General features: G+C 54.6%; 2 protein-coding genes across 5 annotated transcripts in view; both read right to left on the bottom strand.

Annotated features, from left to right (window-relative positions):
* TIMM44 (translocase of inner mitochondrial membrane 44) overlaps positions 1–14,391 on the bottom strand; it is a 39,256-nt gene that overhangs the window by 15,332 nt on the left and 9,533 nt on the right. The window lies entirely within an intron of this gene.
* Positions 619–13,221, bottom strand: HNRNPM (heterogeneous nuclear ribonucleoprotein M). Of its 4 annotated transcripts, none has more exons than XM_054174804.1 (12): positions 13,092–13,221; positions 12,886–13,003; positions 12,086–12,283; positions 10,971–11,124; positions 9,755–9,804; positions 8,941–9,001; positions 6,820–6,921; positions 6,034–6,078; positions 4,918–4,998; positions 1,761–2,542; positions 1,351–1,402; positions 619–789 (listed from the first exon to the last, which is right to left on the bottom strand). In XM_054174804.1, exons 2-12 carry the CDS (start codon positions 12,985–12,987, stop codon positions 626–628), a joined length of 1,791 nt encoding a protein of 596 aa, XP_054030779.1. In that variant the 5' UTR covers positions 12,988–13,003; positions 13,092–13,221; the 3' UTR covers positions 619–625. The 4 variants fall into 4 exon arrangements, with proteins under 4 accessions (XP_054030779.1, XP_054030781.1, XP_054030778.1 ...); XM_054174806.1 differs by having other exon boundaries at positions 12,910–13,003; XM_054174803.1 differs by having other exon boundaries at positions 4,924–4,998; positions 13,092–13,196.

Here is a 14,391-nt window from a genome sequence, read left to right as displayed (position 1 = left end):
TGAAAGCATCATTTGTAAGACCCATGGAGAGGAGGAAGGTGGGAGGCTCTCTCCCCCCACTTGCCAACAGCAACTCCCCTTCCCTGAGCTGCTTTTCCAGGGGGGGCTGCCAGTAATGGATGCAGTGCCTGGGCTCTTTGACTGGCATTTATTATCAAAGTCATACTGTTTACATCTGTAATGACAAGGAGGTGCCACAACTACAAAAGAAGATTGTGCACAGTTGCAGTTTTCAATGCCAAAAAAAAAAGACCCAAACCCCAGTAAAATGGCCAAAAAAAGAAAAAAGGGGGGGGGGGGGGGGGGTGAAGAAAAAATAATCCATTTTGCTGTTAAAAAAGTAATTAAAATGACTCCATGGAAAGCAACTGAATTTCCTTGGGGGGGGGGAGGGAGAACCACTTTGACATCCAGGCAAATTAAAAGGGGTTTAAGAAGGGAGGGAGGGGAAGGTGGAGGGGGTGGGGGAGGGGAAGGAAACAAACCAACCCACCCCCAAATAATAATAATAATAACAACAACAATAAAAAAACCAACCCCACCCCAAATCAAATGAGAAGAAAGAAAGAGGAGCCCCGGGCGGGAGGCAGGGGGCGGGCAGGGGGCGGGCAGGGGGTGGGCCGGCTCAGGCGTTGCGGTCGATCCGGACGTCGATCTCCCTGCCGCGCAGCTGGATGCCGTTCATCATGCGGCAGGCTCGCTCCGCCACCTCCGGCGACTCGAACCGCACCACCCCGCAGCCCTTCGACTTCCCGTTCTCCATCTTGATGTCGGCGTACAGCACGTGGCCTGCAAAGGCAAAGGGAAGGCCTGGAGGGGGCGGCCGGGGCTGGGAGAGCCTCTCGACGCGGCTGCACGGGGCCTCGTCCCAGCCTGGTCTAGAGCAGCCCCAGGCTCCCCCCCCGGGCAGGCTGTGCCAGAGTCTCACTGCCCTCACACTGAAGAGCTTCCTCAGCTCCAGTCCAATCCTGCCCTGCCCCAGCATCAAACCATTCCCCCTTGGCCTGCCTCAGACACCCTCAGGAAAAGTCCCTCTGCTGCCTTCCTGCAGGGTCCCTGCAGGTAGTCTAAGGTCCCCCTGGACCAGGCTGCAGAACCCCAGCTCTCAGCCTATCCCTGCATGGTTCTCTCCACCTCCACAACCTCCCGGGGCAGCCTTCTCCCCTGACTCCCCACCCTCACTCTCAAGTATTTCTTCCTAATCTCCATTCCAAATCTCCTCCCTCTTCAATCCATTCCCTCTCATCCCATCACTACCAGCCCTCGCAAGACACTGGTGTCAGGGACACACAGCCAGGAGTTAGTGTTCAACCCTTTCATTGTCCAGGTAATCAGCAGTGATTAACTTACCACACTCGTTAAATTTATCCTTCAGCATCTTCCATGTGAAATCAAAAGGCAGCTGTGAAAAGGAGGAGAGCAGATGGTTACTGAGGAGCTGGTGGCAGCCTGCAAGCACCTCCAAGCTCTTCCAAACACCCCTCCCTGGGACAGCCACCCGTCGGCACCCTCACGCGCAGCGAGCTGCTGTGCTGCCGAGGAGGCGGCTTCCACCCACAGAGCACACCCCAGCCCCTGGCAGCTCCCCACCTCAGACACCGAGACTGAAGCCAAGCGAGCCCGGCAGAGGCCGGCAGAGGCCGGCAGAGGCCGGCAGAGCCCGGCAGAGGCCGGCAGAGCCCGGCAGAGCCCGGCAGAGCCCGGCAGAGGCCCGCAGAGGCCCGCAGAGGCCCGGAGCCGGCAGGCAGGAGGCTACTCACATTCCTCACGAAGATCTGGCAGGCTTTCCTGGCCACCCCGGCGGCAGGGCCCGCGGTCCCTCCGAGGGAGCCTGCGAAGTTGCCTGCAAAGTTGCCTCTCTCCATGTCCATGGTCCTCTCGAAGTTGCTGCCCATGGCCAGTCCCATGCGCTCGATGCCGGCTCCCATGCCCTGCCCCATGGCCGGGCCCATGCGCTCCATGTTGGTGGCTCCGATGCGCTCCAGGCCCATCCTCTCCATGCCGGCGGCGCCCATCCTCTCTATCCCTATCCTCTCCATGGGGGTGGCACCTATACGATCCAAGCCGGCCGGCATCCTCTCTATCACCTGCCCCATGCCCGTGCCCATGCCGGCAGGCACCATCCTCTCCATGCCGATGCCCATGCGCTCCATGCCGGAGCCCATGCGCTCCACGCCCGAGCCCATCCTGTCCATGGTGGTGCCCACGCGGTCGATGGCGGCGCCCATCCTCTCGATGCCGAAGCCGATGCCGGTGCCCATCCTCTCGATGCCGGTGCCCATCCTCTCGATGGCCGGGCCCATCCTCTCGATGTTGGGGGCGATGTGGTCGATGCCCAGCGGGGCCATGCGCTCGATGCCCGACCCCATCCTCTCCACGTTGGAGCTCATCCGGTCCAGCACCAGCCCCATCCTGTCTATCTCTGACCCTACTCTCTCCATGCCGTGGCCCATGCCCGAGGGGATCCTCTCCAGCCCCGCGCCCATGCGCTCGATGCCCGGTGCCATGCGCTCGATGCCCGGGATGCTGGCGTTCCCGCCACCTGCAACGCAACACGCGGCGCTCAGCCAGGGCAGGGGGCAGCAGCTGCCTGCAGCTCCAGCAGGGATTGCTCTGCCTGGAGATGTCCTCTCAGAGCTACGTGGGGAGGCTCTGGCACAGGCTGCTCATGGAGGCCGTGGCTGCCTCCTCCCCGGAGGTGCTCAAGGCCAGGGTGGGTGAGGCCTTGAGCAAGCTGGGCTGGTGGAGGTGCCCTGGCCCATGGCAGGGGGTTAGGACTGGGTGATCTGGCAGGTCCCTTCCAACCCAACCTGCTCTGGGAGTCTATGAACCTAAGACCACCACGTCCTGAACGGTGCTGCCATCAAACACTCCATGCTCCCAGGCTGAAGCCTGGAAACAAGCCCTGTGACACCCACACAGCCTGCAGAGTTTGGTGATCCTCTGCACTTGAAGCTGCTGGCTCAAAGGGAACTGGGTAGAACCTCTGGGCTCTGAGCTGGAGCTGCTTGGAGACTGCTGGACCCTGCCTGAATGAATCATAGAATTGTTTTGGTTGGAGAAGACCTCCAAGATTGAGTCCAACTCTTGACCTAGGACCACCATGGCTACTGAACCCTGTCCCCAAGTGCCATGGCTACAGGTTTCTCTAACACCTCCAAGGATGGTGACTCCACCACCTCCCTGTGCCAATCCCTGACCACTCTTGCAGGGAAGAAACTGTTCCTAATCTCCAATCTCAACCTTCCCTGGGGCAGCATCAGGCCGCTCAGAAGATCTGCTGCATGCTTTGTTGCTGCAGAATATGAAGCCCAAGAGTCCTGTGGTTGATGACATGAACCACCCTGACTGCAAGAGCTGACTTAGGGGAGCAGTCAGCCCACAGGCTGCAGCTGGGATGGAGAGAAGTTCATCCCTTCACTAAGGAGCTGGACTTCTGCTCACACCAAGAAAGCCTTCCAAACCCACCCCCCCCCAGAACTCCAGCTCTTCTCCTCTGAGGGCAGCTGCAGAGCTGGGAGAAGGTGGCCAAAGGAGCATCTTTAATCTAATCTTAGCTGCTAGCTGTCCTGGGCAGCACACTGGGGATTACACAGCAGGAGCAGTAATTTAGGAGCTGAAATGACAGCCCAGATTGCTTGGCAGAGGAATGAAATCACATCCTCCTTGCCACATCAACTCAGACTGCTGCTGCCCAGGGAGGGAGGGAGAGGCTTTGACAAGAAAAGCCCAAACCTGAGAGCTCTTCTTGCTGCAGCTCCAAGGAAAAAGAACCCAAGCTCCACACCAGAACCACAGCAGGATGAGCTCTCTCAGCATGGGAAGAAAGAGCAAGAGGTTGCCTGTGCCACAAAACACAAGAGGAGGTTTGTGTCTGTGACAGAACATCCCTGGCCTGAGCTCTCCTGACTCTGCCACAGGCTCCTTGAGTTCCTTCCCCATATTTTGGGGCATTTTGCTGTTTTATGAAGGATTTCAGCTACCAAATCACTTCAGCAGTGTAAAAATAACTCATGTTGAGTTACAAAATGCAGCAAGCAGGAGTGCTCAGCTTCATGTCCCTCCCTACTCCTCTCTCCAAGGTCATTCCCATCTCATCTCTTCCCAATTCTCTCTCAAAACCTCCACCCATGGCACAGTCCATCTCTGAGAAGATGCAGCTCGAGGTTCTGCAGGGTCTCTACAAGCAGCTCCCAAAAGGTTCCACTGACTGTTTGATCTCAGAATGGGTTGGGTTGGAAGAGACCTTTATGATCATGGAGCTCAACCCTTACCCCAGCACTGCCAGGGCACCACTAAACCATGGCCCTCAGCACCACATCTCCATGGCCTGGAAATCCCTCCAGGGATGGGAACTCCACCACTGTCCTGGGCAGCCTGGGCCAGGGCTTGGCAACTTGTTTGGGGAAGAAATTGTTCCTTGTGTCCAATCTAAACCTCTCCTGGGGCAACTTGAGGCTGTCTCCTCTTATCCCTTCACTTGTTCCTTGGGAGAGGAAGCCAATCCCCACCTGGCTCCAAACTCCTTCCAGGGAGCTGTGGAGAGCAGGGTGGTCTCCCCTCAGCCTCCTCTGCTCCAGGCTGAGGAACCTCAGCTCCCTCTCACGTCCCCTCGAGACCAAAAACCCAACAAAAAGCAGGACCTGGCTCAAGAGGGACAAGGGTGGAGGCAGCTCCTGGGGGTGAAGAGCCAAGGCACAGCCTGCTCTCCTTCAAAGCCATCCCCTCAAGGCAACCTGAAGGCAACCCTCCTTTTCCACAGCCCAGAGGCTGCGACCAACCTGCAGACACCACACCAGCTCTTAAGCTTTGAGCTTTTCCAACCAAAGCTCAGGAGAATCACTCAGCTGAGAGCCTCTTCAGTGCTTCCCTTCCAGAGCACAGGAGTCAGGAGGAGAATACATTAAAACAACTCACGCCTACCACTCATTCGACCCATGTTCATCCCCGCTGGGAAGCGGCCAATGTTCTCCATGCCACCAAAGGGACCTTCCATTCCTAGAAGGGAAAGATCATTTCAGGCATTCTTCAGCTTCAGGCCACACTCCACCCACACCAGCTGCTTCCACACAGCTTGGCAAGGTTAACCCTGCAGCCCAGGCTGACAAACCCCAGCTGGGGGTCTGCCGTCGGTCCCAGCAGAGCTCCAAGGGCAGCGGAGATCGGATGCTAAGACCACCACAAACCCCCAGCCCAACACTGGCCACAGCTTGGCACAGAAGCACAAAACTGGGCTGGTTGGGGAAGGCCTTTCATGCCATCCACTCCAACCACTCTCTAACTCTGCCAAGGCTGGGGCTGAGCCGTGGCCCTCAGCACCACAGCTCTGGGGCTCTGGACCCCCTCCAGGGCTGGGGACTCGGCCACCCCCCTGGGCAGCCTGGGCCAGCAGTTGAGAATCCTTTCAGTCAAGAAGTTTCTTCCAATGTGCAACCTAAACCTCCTGTGAGGTGAGCTGAAGGTGTTTCTCCTTGTCTCATTTGTTCCTTGGGAGCAGAGCCCAACCCCACCTGGCTGCAGCCTCCTCTCAGGGAGCTGTAGAGAGCAGTGAGGTCTCCCTCAGCCTCCTCTTCTCCAGCCCCAACACCCCCAGCTCTCTCAGCTTCCCCTCCCCAGCCCTGCTCTCCAGACCCTTCCCCAGCCTTGTTGCCCTTCTCTGGACCTGCTGCAGCTCCTCAATGTCTTTCTTGGAGTGAGAAGCCCCAAACCTGACCCCAGCATTCAAGGTGAGGCCTCCTCAGTGCTGAGCACAGGGGCACCATCACTTCCCTGCTGGCCACACCATTGCTGATCCAGGCCAGGATGTGGTTTGCCTTCTTGGCCACCTGAGCCAACCAACACTCCTAGGTGTTTCCATGAGATACTGACCCTTCCCCCTTCACCTACAGCAGCAGTGATGCTGAGGAAGGAACAAGTCAGCAGTAAATGGGTGAGGTTTTGAAGGGACACAAAGCAGCCCTGCTGGCCACACAGCCAAGTGCCTGAGACCTTCAGGGAGCCCCAGCTACAGACAGGTGACAGAACTCTGCTTACCTCCCATCTTATTCATTCCAAAGCCCATGCCTTCCATTCCCATTCCTCAAAATAAAAGAGAAAGCTTTTATGCAGCAGATTGTAATTCTGCCCCCCCAAAAAGAGATCAACTGAAGATCATCCCAATGCAGCCATTTGAGACTGGCTGCAGAAACAGAGCCCACAGACCATGCCCAGTGCTTGGACTGGAGATCTGCCCTGGGCTACCTCTGAGGGGTTGGCAGCAAAGCAGCAAAAACAAAAACAACACCAAAAGGGGGAGGGGGAAAAAATGACTAAGCCCAACCAAGCCATCAAGCTTTTAGGAACTGAAAGCTGAATGTGTGCTACTTTTTAGGTGGCTCTTGAAAGGTTGTGCTGCTCAAATATGGCCTAAGGAAGAAGAAGATTTGCAAGCCCACTAAATGCCAGGTGTTTGAACAGTGAGAGGTGGTTTGGTTTGGTTTGCCTTTGGCTTGCTTCCTCCCTTCCTCTCTCAGTGGCATGGCTGCTTTGCAGTGTCTGCTGCTCATGAGTCAGGAAAGGAGAGCTTGTGCCTTGGCCACAGGGGGAGAGCAGTAAAAAATACACCAGAAGGTCAAGAGACAAATGACAACAGGAAGGCTGAAACTGGAGCAGTTGGTTAAGTTCAAGTTTCCCTTAAGTCAAACTCAGTTGGGGTTTTTAAACACTCCTGAGACACTTCCAAGCTGCTTGTTGTGGTAGTGTAGGCAAAACAAAGCTAAGCTAACCTTCTACACAGCTTAAAGCTCTCATGAAACAGAAGCATAGGAGTAATCTTCTTACCTCCAGGTCCCATGTTGCCCATTCCCATGCCTTTGTTTAAATGATTTGCATCAATAGGTTGACCTCCAGGTCCTAATCCCATTCCAATACCACCAAGACCATCTGAAGAAAATATTCAGATATCAAAAAAGCCTTCTTTCCATAGTCTGACACAACAGCAACTTTTACTCTTCACAGTTAGTGACTTCCAGCCTCCAAAAAGCTTGCTGTGGCCCCAGCTGGGGTGGGGGAATTAAAGCAGCCAAGTGCAGAGTAAACCCAGAGCAGAGCTCTTCAAACAGACTAAAAACCTCTCTCAAGTAGTTCACTGCTTTCTTTTCTTTTCCTCACCCTCCACTTTCACAGAATTGTCAGGGTTGGAAGGGACCTCAAGGATCATCTTAAGTTCCAACCCCCACCCCCTGCCATGGGCAGGGACACTTTCTACTAGATCAGGCTGCCCAGAGCCACAGCCAGCCTGGCCTTAAAATCTTCCAGGGATGGGAAAAGTTGGTTTGAAACTGACTCCTGAGAAATCAACTGGCTAGAACACTGCTTTGTGCAGCTCCTCAGGTCTAAGGAGCAGAGAGTGGGCAATTCAGTAGAGAGAGCTTCTAACCCTTTGACCAGCATCACCCTTGACTGCCAAGTGGCTTTGTGTCCACCCTTGTCAAAGTTCTTCCCATGGAGGCAAAGAATTTCACCACAGAGTTCAACCTGACAGCCACCTGTAGAGTTCAGAGCACACAGCCAGCCTCTTCTCTGAGCACAGCAGCACTGGCATCACAACAGGTCAAGCCCCAGGCAGAACTTGGAATCTTCCTGTAGCCAAATGCATCCAGGACTCCCCCCCCAGCCCAGCAGAAAGAAGAACAAAGCCCTCATGTTTTCTTGCAGTCAGGAGGAAGAGAGTTCTCTGCTTGCACATCAAACAGCTCAGCAGCATTCTCTGCCTAGCAGAAGAGGACTTCCTCATTTACAGCTCAGCAGGAGCACCACAGGAAGCATTGAATCTTGTTTTAAAACACAGGATCCCCAGCCCCAGCCCAGGAAAGGCCAAGAAACAGGCACGTGCTGGTCACTGTGGGCCTTCCAGAGGAGGAGAGCCAGCTGGAGCCCAACAACTTCCTCTTGGAAGAGGAAGAGACTGTTAGAGAAAGCCAAGGCAGCAGTAAGATCACCAACAATGCTGCTGCTGCTGCTCAAGGCTTTGACAGAGAGACAGAAAACTGAACTAATTAAAGGATAGATTGGTTGGTGACCCCCAGACTGGGATAGAGGGGCTGACTGGTGACCCCCAGACTGTGCAGCCTCAGCACCCAGCAGGTTTGGTTCCCACACCTAAGGAACCAGCAAATGGCATCAGGAAGAGCATCAGTTTCCAGCCACAGCTCAGGGTGTTGCTGTGTTTGAAGACACCAAGCTTGTGTCCTCCCCACCTCCAGCTCCTTCCTTCCAACCTCAGACTCCTCCTCTGTTCAGTTCTTTCAGTAGCTTATCACAGGATGGTTGAGGTTGGAGGGGACCTCTGGAGATACCTGCTCCAACCTCACTGGCTCAAGCAGGGCTACCCAGGACCACGTCCAGGCAGCTTTAGAGCATCTCCATGGACAGAGGCTCCACAGGCAACCTGAGGATTCCTCACATGAAGGAATCTCCTGGGGTTGGTTTGCTGCCTCTGGCACTGGGCACCACAAGAGCAGCCTGGCCCTCTCTTTATACTCTCCCCTCATGATAAGAATCCTGAAGGCCTGGAAGATTCTCAGGTGCTCAACTGAGGCCTTTCAATGAAAGGCAAACCAGAACAGCTCTGTGCAGGAGGAGGCACACTCTGCCCTACTGATTAATTAGGTTCCTATTAGCAGTGTTTTTCACAAGGCACTGGGGCCTCTGACTTGCAATTGAGAGATGTGGAAGGCTTGAGAAGGTGAATGGTGCTGGTTTAAGACAAGCTTCTAGCTAGGTGCTGCAAGAAGTATCCAAAACACCCCAGGCCTGAGAGCTGCTCTTTGCTCTTTCCCCTGGGACATTACTCAACCATCTGCATCCCAGCTTTACTGGGGCTGGGCTTTAGGCCCCAGCTGCTGAACAGCAAAACAAAAAGACAGAGAGAAGCTGGTGAGGCATGGAGGAGAGACTTACGAGGGAGCTGTTGGGGTCTCTCAGGAGGGAAGAAATCTCCTTTGGGAAAGGCTCTTTCATCCTGAAGGATTCAATGCAGGAGAGGTTGTGAGAAGAGGAAATGCTTCTTGCCTTTGGCTTTTTTTGCATTATTAAAACACAAACTTAAAGGACAGTGAAGATTTCATCAGCTTCATCGAATCACAGAGTGGCTGTGAGTGGAGAAGAGCTCTCAGATCACGCAGTTCAACCACGCTGCGACGCTGCCGAGGCTGGGGCTCAGCCATGGCTCTCAGCACCACAGCTCTGCAACACCTCCAGGGATGGGAATTAAAGCACCTCCCTGGGCAGCCTGGGCCAGTCCCTCACAGCCCTTTCAGTGAAGTTTCTTCTAATGGCCAACTTAAACCTTCCCTGCTGCAACTTGAGGGTATTTGGTCTCATCCTATCACTTGTTCCTTGGGAAGAGAGAGCAGCTCCCACCTGGCTCCAGCCTCCTTAAAGGGAGCTGTTGGAAGACACAAGGTCTGCCCTGAGCCTCCCTTTTCCCAGGCTAGACAACCTCAGTTCCCTCAGCTGCTACTCCCCAGCCCTGTTCTCTAGATCCTTTCCCAGCTTCACTGCCCTTCTCTGGCCCTGCTCCAGCCCCTCCATGTCCTTCTTGGAGCGAGCGGCCCAAAAGTGAGCCCAGTACTCAAGGTGTGGTTTGAGCTGAGCTCACCAGGGAATCAGGCAAGCCCCCCCCCCCCCCATCTCCCTCCCATATTTCAACCCCACCTGGAATCCAGACATCACCCAAAGGCAGCCCCAAAGCAGCCAGCTGGAAGCTACTCACCATTTTCACATGCATGGGTCTGTCAAACAGCAGCTGCCCATTGAACATTGCTTTGGATTTGTTAAGGACCACCACTGAGGAGCTAGAACCACACAAAGCCTTAAAGCTTGAAGTGCTCTCTGGAACAGAAGAGAGTCAGAAAAACCTCCTCTCCCCCAGCCATCATCCAGGGCTTACCAAAAGCCCCTCTGCCCTCTCCAGAACTAAAAAGCCTTTGAGAGCCAAATAACTGAAGAGGCAAAGAAAGGCTTTTGAAACCCCAAAGGTGAGTTAAAAAGCCTCTTCTGGTTCAGAGCAAATCCACCAAGGTGAACTCCAAACCATCCTTGGTGCTTAAATGTTTCACCAGGGAGCTTGGAGCCATTTGAACCAGGCAAAAGCTCTGAACACTTCCAACCCAACAGATAATCAAATCCTGTTGCATGCCAGGAGGGAGCTGGGTGGAATTTGTGTTAAAGCCCAAGGCTCAGCAGGTGCTCAGGGGAGCTGCCATTCAAATACACAAACTGGGCTGGGAAGAGGGAAATATTTCCCTCCTTTTCCATATCACAGCCACAAGCTCAGGTCATGCACATACAAGGCTCAGCACTTGCTTGCTGTCTGGGCTGGGTTTTTCTAGCCTGATGTAGCCAACCTTGGCTTGCAGAGCACAAGGGAGCAGAGGACCAGACTGGTGAAACCACCTTGCACTATAGGTGGGCTTGGTGCACTCCTCCATTACAGAGATTAGGAAGAAATTCTTGACAGTCAGTGTGGAGAGACACTGGAACAGATTGCCCAGTAAAGTCATGGCTGTCCCCTCCCTGGAGGTGTTCAAGGCCAGGCTGGATGAGGCCCTGAGCAAGCTGGGCTGGTGGGAGGTGTCCCTGCCCATGGCAGGGGTTGGAACTGGATGAGCTTTAAGATCTCTTCCAACCCAAACCATTCTCTGAATCCATGAAATCTCTCAGGAATTGTATTTTAGTACTAGCTACAACCTAGGAGTTTACTGTGTGGGCTAAAAATCTCTCTCCAGGGGTGGAAGAGAATCTGCTCAGGTAGAGCCAACAGCACCAACCCTCTGAAGCTGGACAGCTGCAGCTTCCCTCCTGCTTTCCACCACGCTGATCTGACTCTGTGTGACACAGCAACATCGCCCACTTGCAGCACTTCTATTTCCATTTCAGTTCTCCTGTTCACCAGCTTCTCTGCCTGCTTCCCCACTCCCCAAGGATACAGATGGCCTGGACAGCCTCGATGGCCTGCTCGAAAGTGACGGTGCCGATGCCGCGGCTCTTGCCGTCCTTGTCCTCCAGGATGTCCGCCCGGACCACCACGCCAGCCATGCTGAACACCTCCTTCAGCTTCTTCCAGCCAACCTTGTAATCCAGCTGCAAGACAAGTCAGAGTGGGAGCATGAATCATGGAATCACAGAACTGTTAGGGTTGGAAGGGACCTCAAGGATCATCTAGATCCAATCCCCCTGCCATGGGCAGGGACACCTCACACCGCGGCAGGTTGCTCGCAGTCACATCCAGCCTGGCTGCAAACACCTCCAAGGATGAGGCTTCCACCACCTCCCATGAGGAAGAGTTCCTGCCCTGAGGAAGAGTTCCTCCCCAGACCAGCTCTAGTGGTGTTATGTTTCATTTCTTAGGATCAGCAATCCCCAGAAACACAAAGGCTAAAACTCAACCAGCACAGAGAATCCCAGAATCCAAGCATGCTGGGGTTGGAAGGGACCTCTGGAGCTCCAACCCCACTCCTAAAGCAGGGCACCCACAGCAGCTTGCCCAGGAGCACAAGGGCCAGATGGGGTTGGGAGCTCTCCACAGAAGGACTCTCCACAACCTCTCTGGGCAGCCTGCTCCAGGCCTCCAGCAGCAACACACCTAACAAGTTTCACCTCCTGTTAAGAAAGAACCTCCTGGGTTCCAGTTTGTGCTCACTGCCCCTTGTCCTGTCCCTGGGCACCACTGAGAGTCTGGCCCCAGCCTCTTGTCCCCCACCCTTCAGCTCTTGCTGGGGCTGCTCTTCTCCAGGCTCTCAGCCTCTCCTCACAGAGCTGCTTCAGGTTCTTCAGCAACTTCGTAGCCTCTGCTAGACTCTCTCCAGCAGTTCCCTGTCTCTCTCCAACTGAGGAGGCCCAGAACTGGACCCAGTAGTGCAGATGTGGCCCTACTGGGTCAGAATGCTGCTGAGCTAAATGCAGGGTTCTTTGCTTTGCTCATGAACACAAACGGACAGACACAGAAAGGAGACTTCAGCAGCACAGAGGCTCAGCAAGCTCAGCCACAGGCTCGTTTCCCAGCTCGGAGCCAGGCGTGGTTCCTGGATCACACAGCACTTACATTTGCAACAAAGACAGTGCTCCCCAGCCTGCCTGCCTGCAGGGCATGAATGATCTCGTTGGGAATGTTGGGGTTGTTCAGGATACTGGGTGGGATATTGATCATGCCGGGGCCGCCGGGGCCTGGCCCAATGCCCATCCCACCAGCAGCTGCCATCACCTTCTGCATGGCTCTGCGGGCGTGCTCGCCATCGGGGTCCTGCAGGGACAGAAAGGACAACCTCAGCTCCCTCTGGGCTCCACCTGCGGGCATTAGGGGCATGGCTAAATCCATCCCAAAACAGAGAGGCTTTCCTCTGACCCAGGGCTACCTGCTCCAAACACATCTCCAGCCAACTACTTCCTGCATCGCTGCCAGCCGCTTCTTTGGTTTCTTGTAACCACTCCGAGTTCACAAATTAAAGTCTTCAGCATAAACCAACACTGAGCCTCAGTCACACCTGTCCCAAACTCTGATCTCTCCAGTGCCACTCTGGGTTTAATTTTAGAAGACACCTTCCACTAGCTCAGGTTGCTCAGGGCCTCATCCAACCTGGCCTTGAACACCTCCAGGGAGGAGGAATCCACAACCTCCCTGGGCAGCCTGTCCCAGTGTCTCACCACCCTGGCTGGAAGGGATTTGTCCATCACACTCAAACTCCAGTTCAGCAGAAGGTGCTGATGGTTAAAAAAAAACAACAGCCAAAAACCAAAAGCTTGAGCATTTCTTTAACCCTTTTTTGCCCACTCTTGAGTCAGATACCCTAAGGCAGCCATAAATCACAAGCCAGAAGCCCCCTTCACCTTCGAGACTCAACATACTGAAAGAACAGATGCACGTCTTACTTCTTTCACTTTCAAAGGTCTTCCACCAAGGCTATGCTTGTTCAAAACCTCTGCAGCCTTTTTCATGCTCTCTTCCATCTTGAACTCAACAACACTGTGGGGACAACAAGACACCTAAGAACACTGCTCCACTTCTGGAGGGCCTCCTCTTTTCTTTGCTAGGAATTCAGAAGTCAACTTACGCGCATCCCTGGCGAGACGGAGTCCCGGGCGAGGGAACAGGGAGGAGAGGAGGGAAGAAAAGGAGAAATAAAGTGAGTAAAAAAGCACACCCAAAAACCCCCAACACCACACCAAAACAGAGATTTGCTGTTGGCCTTTTAAAAAGGCCAGATCACATTGGTGAGCCCTACCAGTGACAATACCTGCAAGCCTTAGCCAATAGAGCCTTGAAGAGCTGCCTGCCCTGGCACAGGAGCAAGCTGCCACTCCTGTACCACAGAGAGAGCTACGTCCAGATCCTCCAGCCAAAAAAAAGCCCTAGCCACACGCTGCAGGGGACCTGCCCTCCTGTGTCACACAGCAAAGCCCTGCCCATGAGCTCTCACCCTACAGCCATCTCCTCCAGGACAGTTAAGCGTGGCTCCTGCTTTTCTCCTCCCTGCTACGATGCTGACTAAAGGCCCTGGCTCCCTCTGAAGGCAATGGTGCAGGCGTGGGGCCGGCCGGGGGGCGCCTGGCACGGGGGGGTGTACAGAACCTGCTGCTTGCGCCCTGGCCTTAACCACAAGCCAGCGAACCGCTCCAGTGACGTTCTCCAAAGCACCAGGAGGACTTCTGCCATGACCACTCTGCACGTGCTGCTAGGGTCCCTGGCTCGTTCAAACAGCCAACACCAACTGAACGCAGTGGAAGACCACCCTGGCTGACGCCGCTTCCGAGGCCCCAGCCCACCTCCTCCCCTCCCCAGCGGCAGCTCTGAGCACGCCCGGGCTCTAACCGCCAGGCGCTGGACGCCTGCCTGCCTCTCCTGACTGGCTTTGGTTCCAGGCCACCGTGCACAAGTTACATTTGTCATGTAGAAAATCCACAGAAGAAAGCTCTCAGACACTTACCCTTGACTTTCCTTCAGCGTCCATTAAGAGCTCCACGTATGTTACCTCACCAACTACAAATCAGATTCCAGACGACACAGATACCAAGGGAGAAAAGCCAAGAAAACAATGGGAATTTAGAACAATCAACGACCGTGCATGGAGCCTCTGCCTTAAAAGAAAGCCCAGAAACACTCCCTGCTCTCTCCAGACCACAAAACTGGGCAATTACAGGTATGCAGTAAAGGCTTCAAACAGTTCAGGCATGTTCTTGATTCTCCTCCACTTCCAAAGCCAGCTATTGCCACCACTGCGGCGTCCCTAGGCTTAATGCCTGCTCTTGGCTGGAGGCGATCCCACTCCATGGGGAAGTCTGCGAGAGCAAGCTGCCTTCGCTTCTCTGCTGCCCAGAACTTCAACAGTTAGTTGCTTCCCCTCTGGATTTCAA

This window comes from Dryobates pubescens, chromosome 31, assembly GCF_014839835.1.
Source record: "Dryobates pubescens isolate bDryPub1 chromosome 31, bDryPub1.pri, whole genome shotgun sequence".
Taxonomy (NCBI): domain Eukaryota; kingdom Metazoa; phylum Chordata; class Aves; order Piciformes; family Picidae; genus Dryobates; species Dryobates pubescens.
The sequence above is the reverse complement of the archived record's forward strand: the minus strand, read 5'-3'. Positions and strand labels throughout refer to the sequence as shown.

Bases quoted from the DNA above. Each gene is read 5' to 3' on its own strand.
- HNRNPM (XM_009901061.2), bottom strand. From the start codon at position 12,987: ATGGAAGAGAGCATGAAAAAGGCTGCAGAGGTTTTGAACAAGCATAGC. The intron at 12,284-12,909 runs GTAAGACGTGCA...CTGTCCCTGCAG, and splicing joins GACCTTTGAAAGTGAAAGAA to GACCCCGATGGCGAGCACGC. The intron at 9,002-9,754 runs GTGAGTAGCTTC...TGAATCCTTCAG, and splicing joins GACCCATGCATGTGAAAATG to GATGAAAGAGCCTTTCCCAA.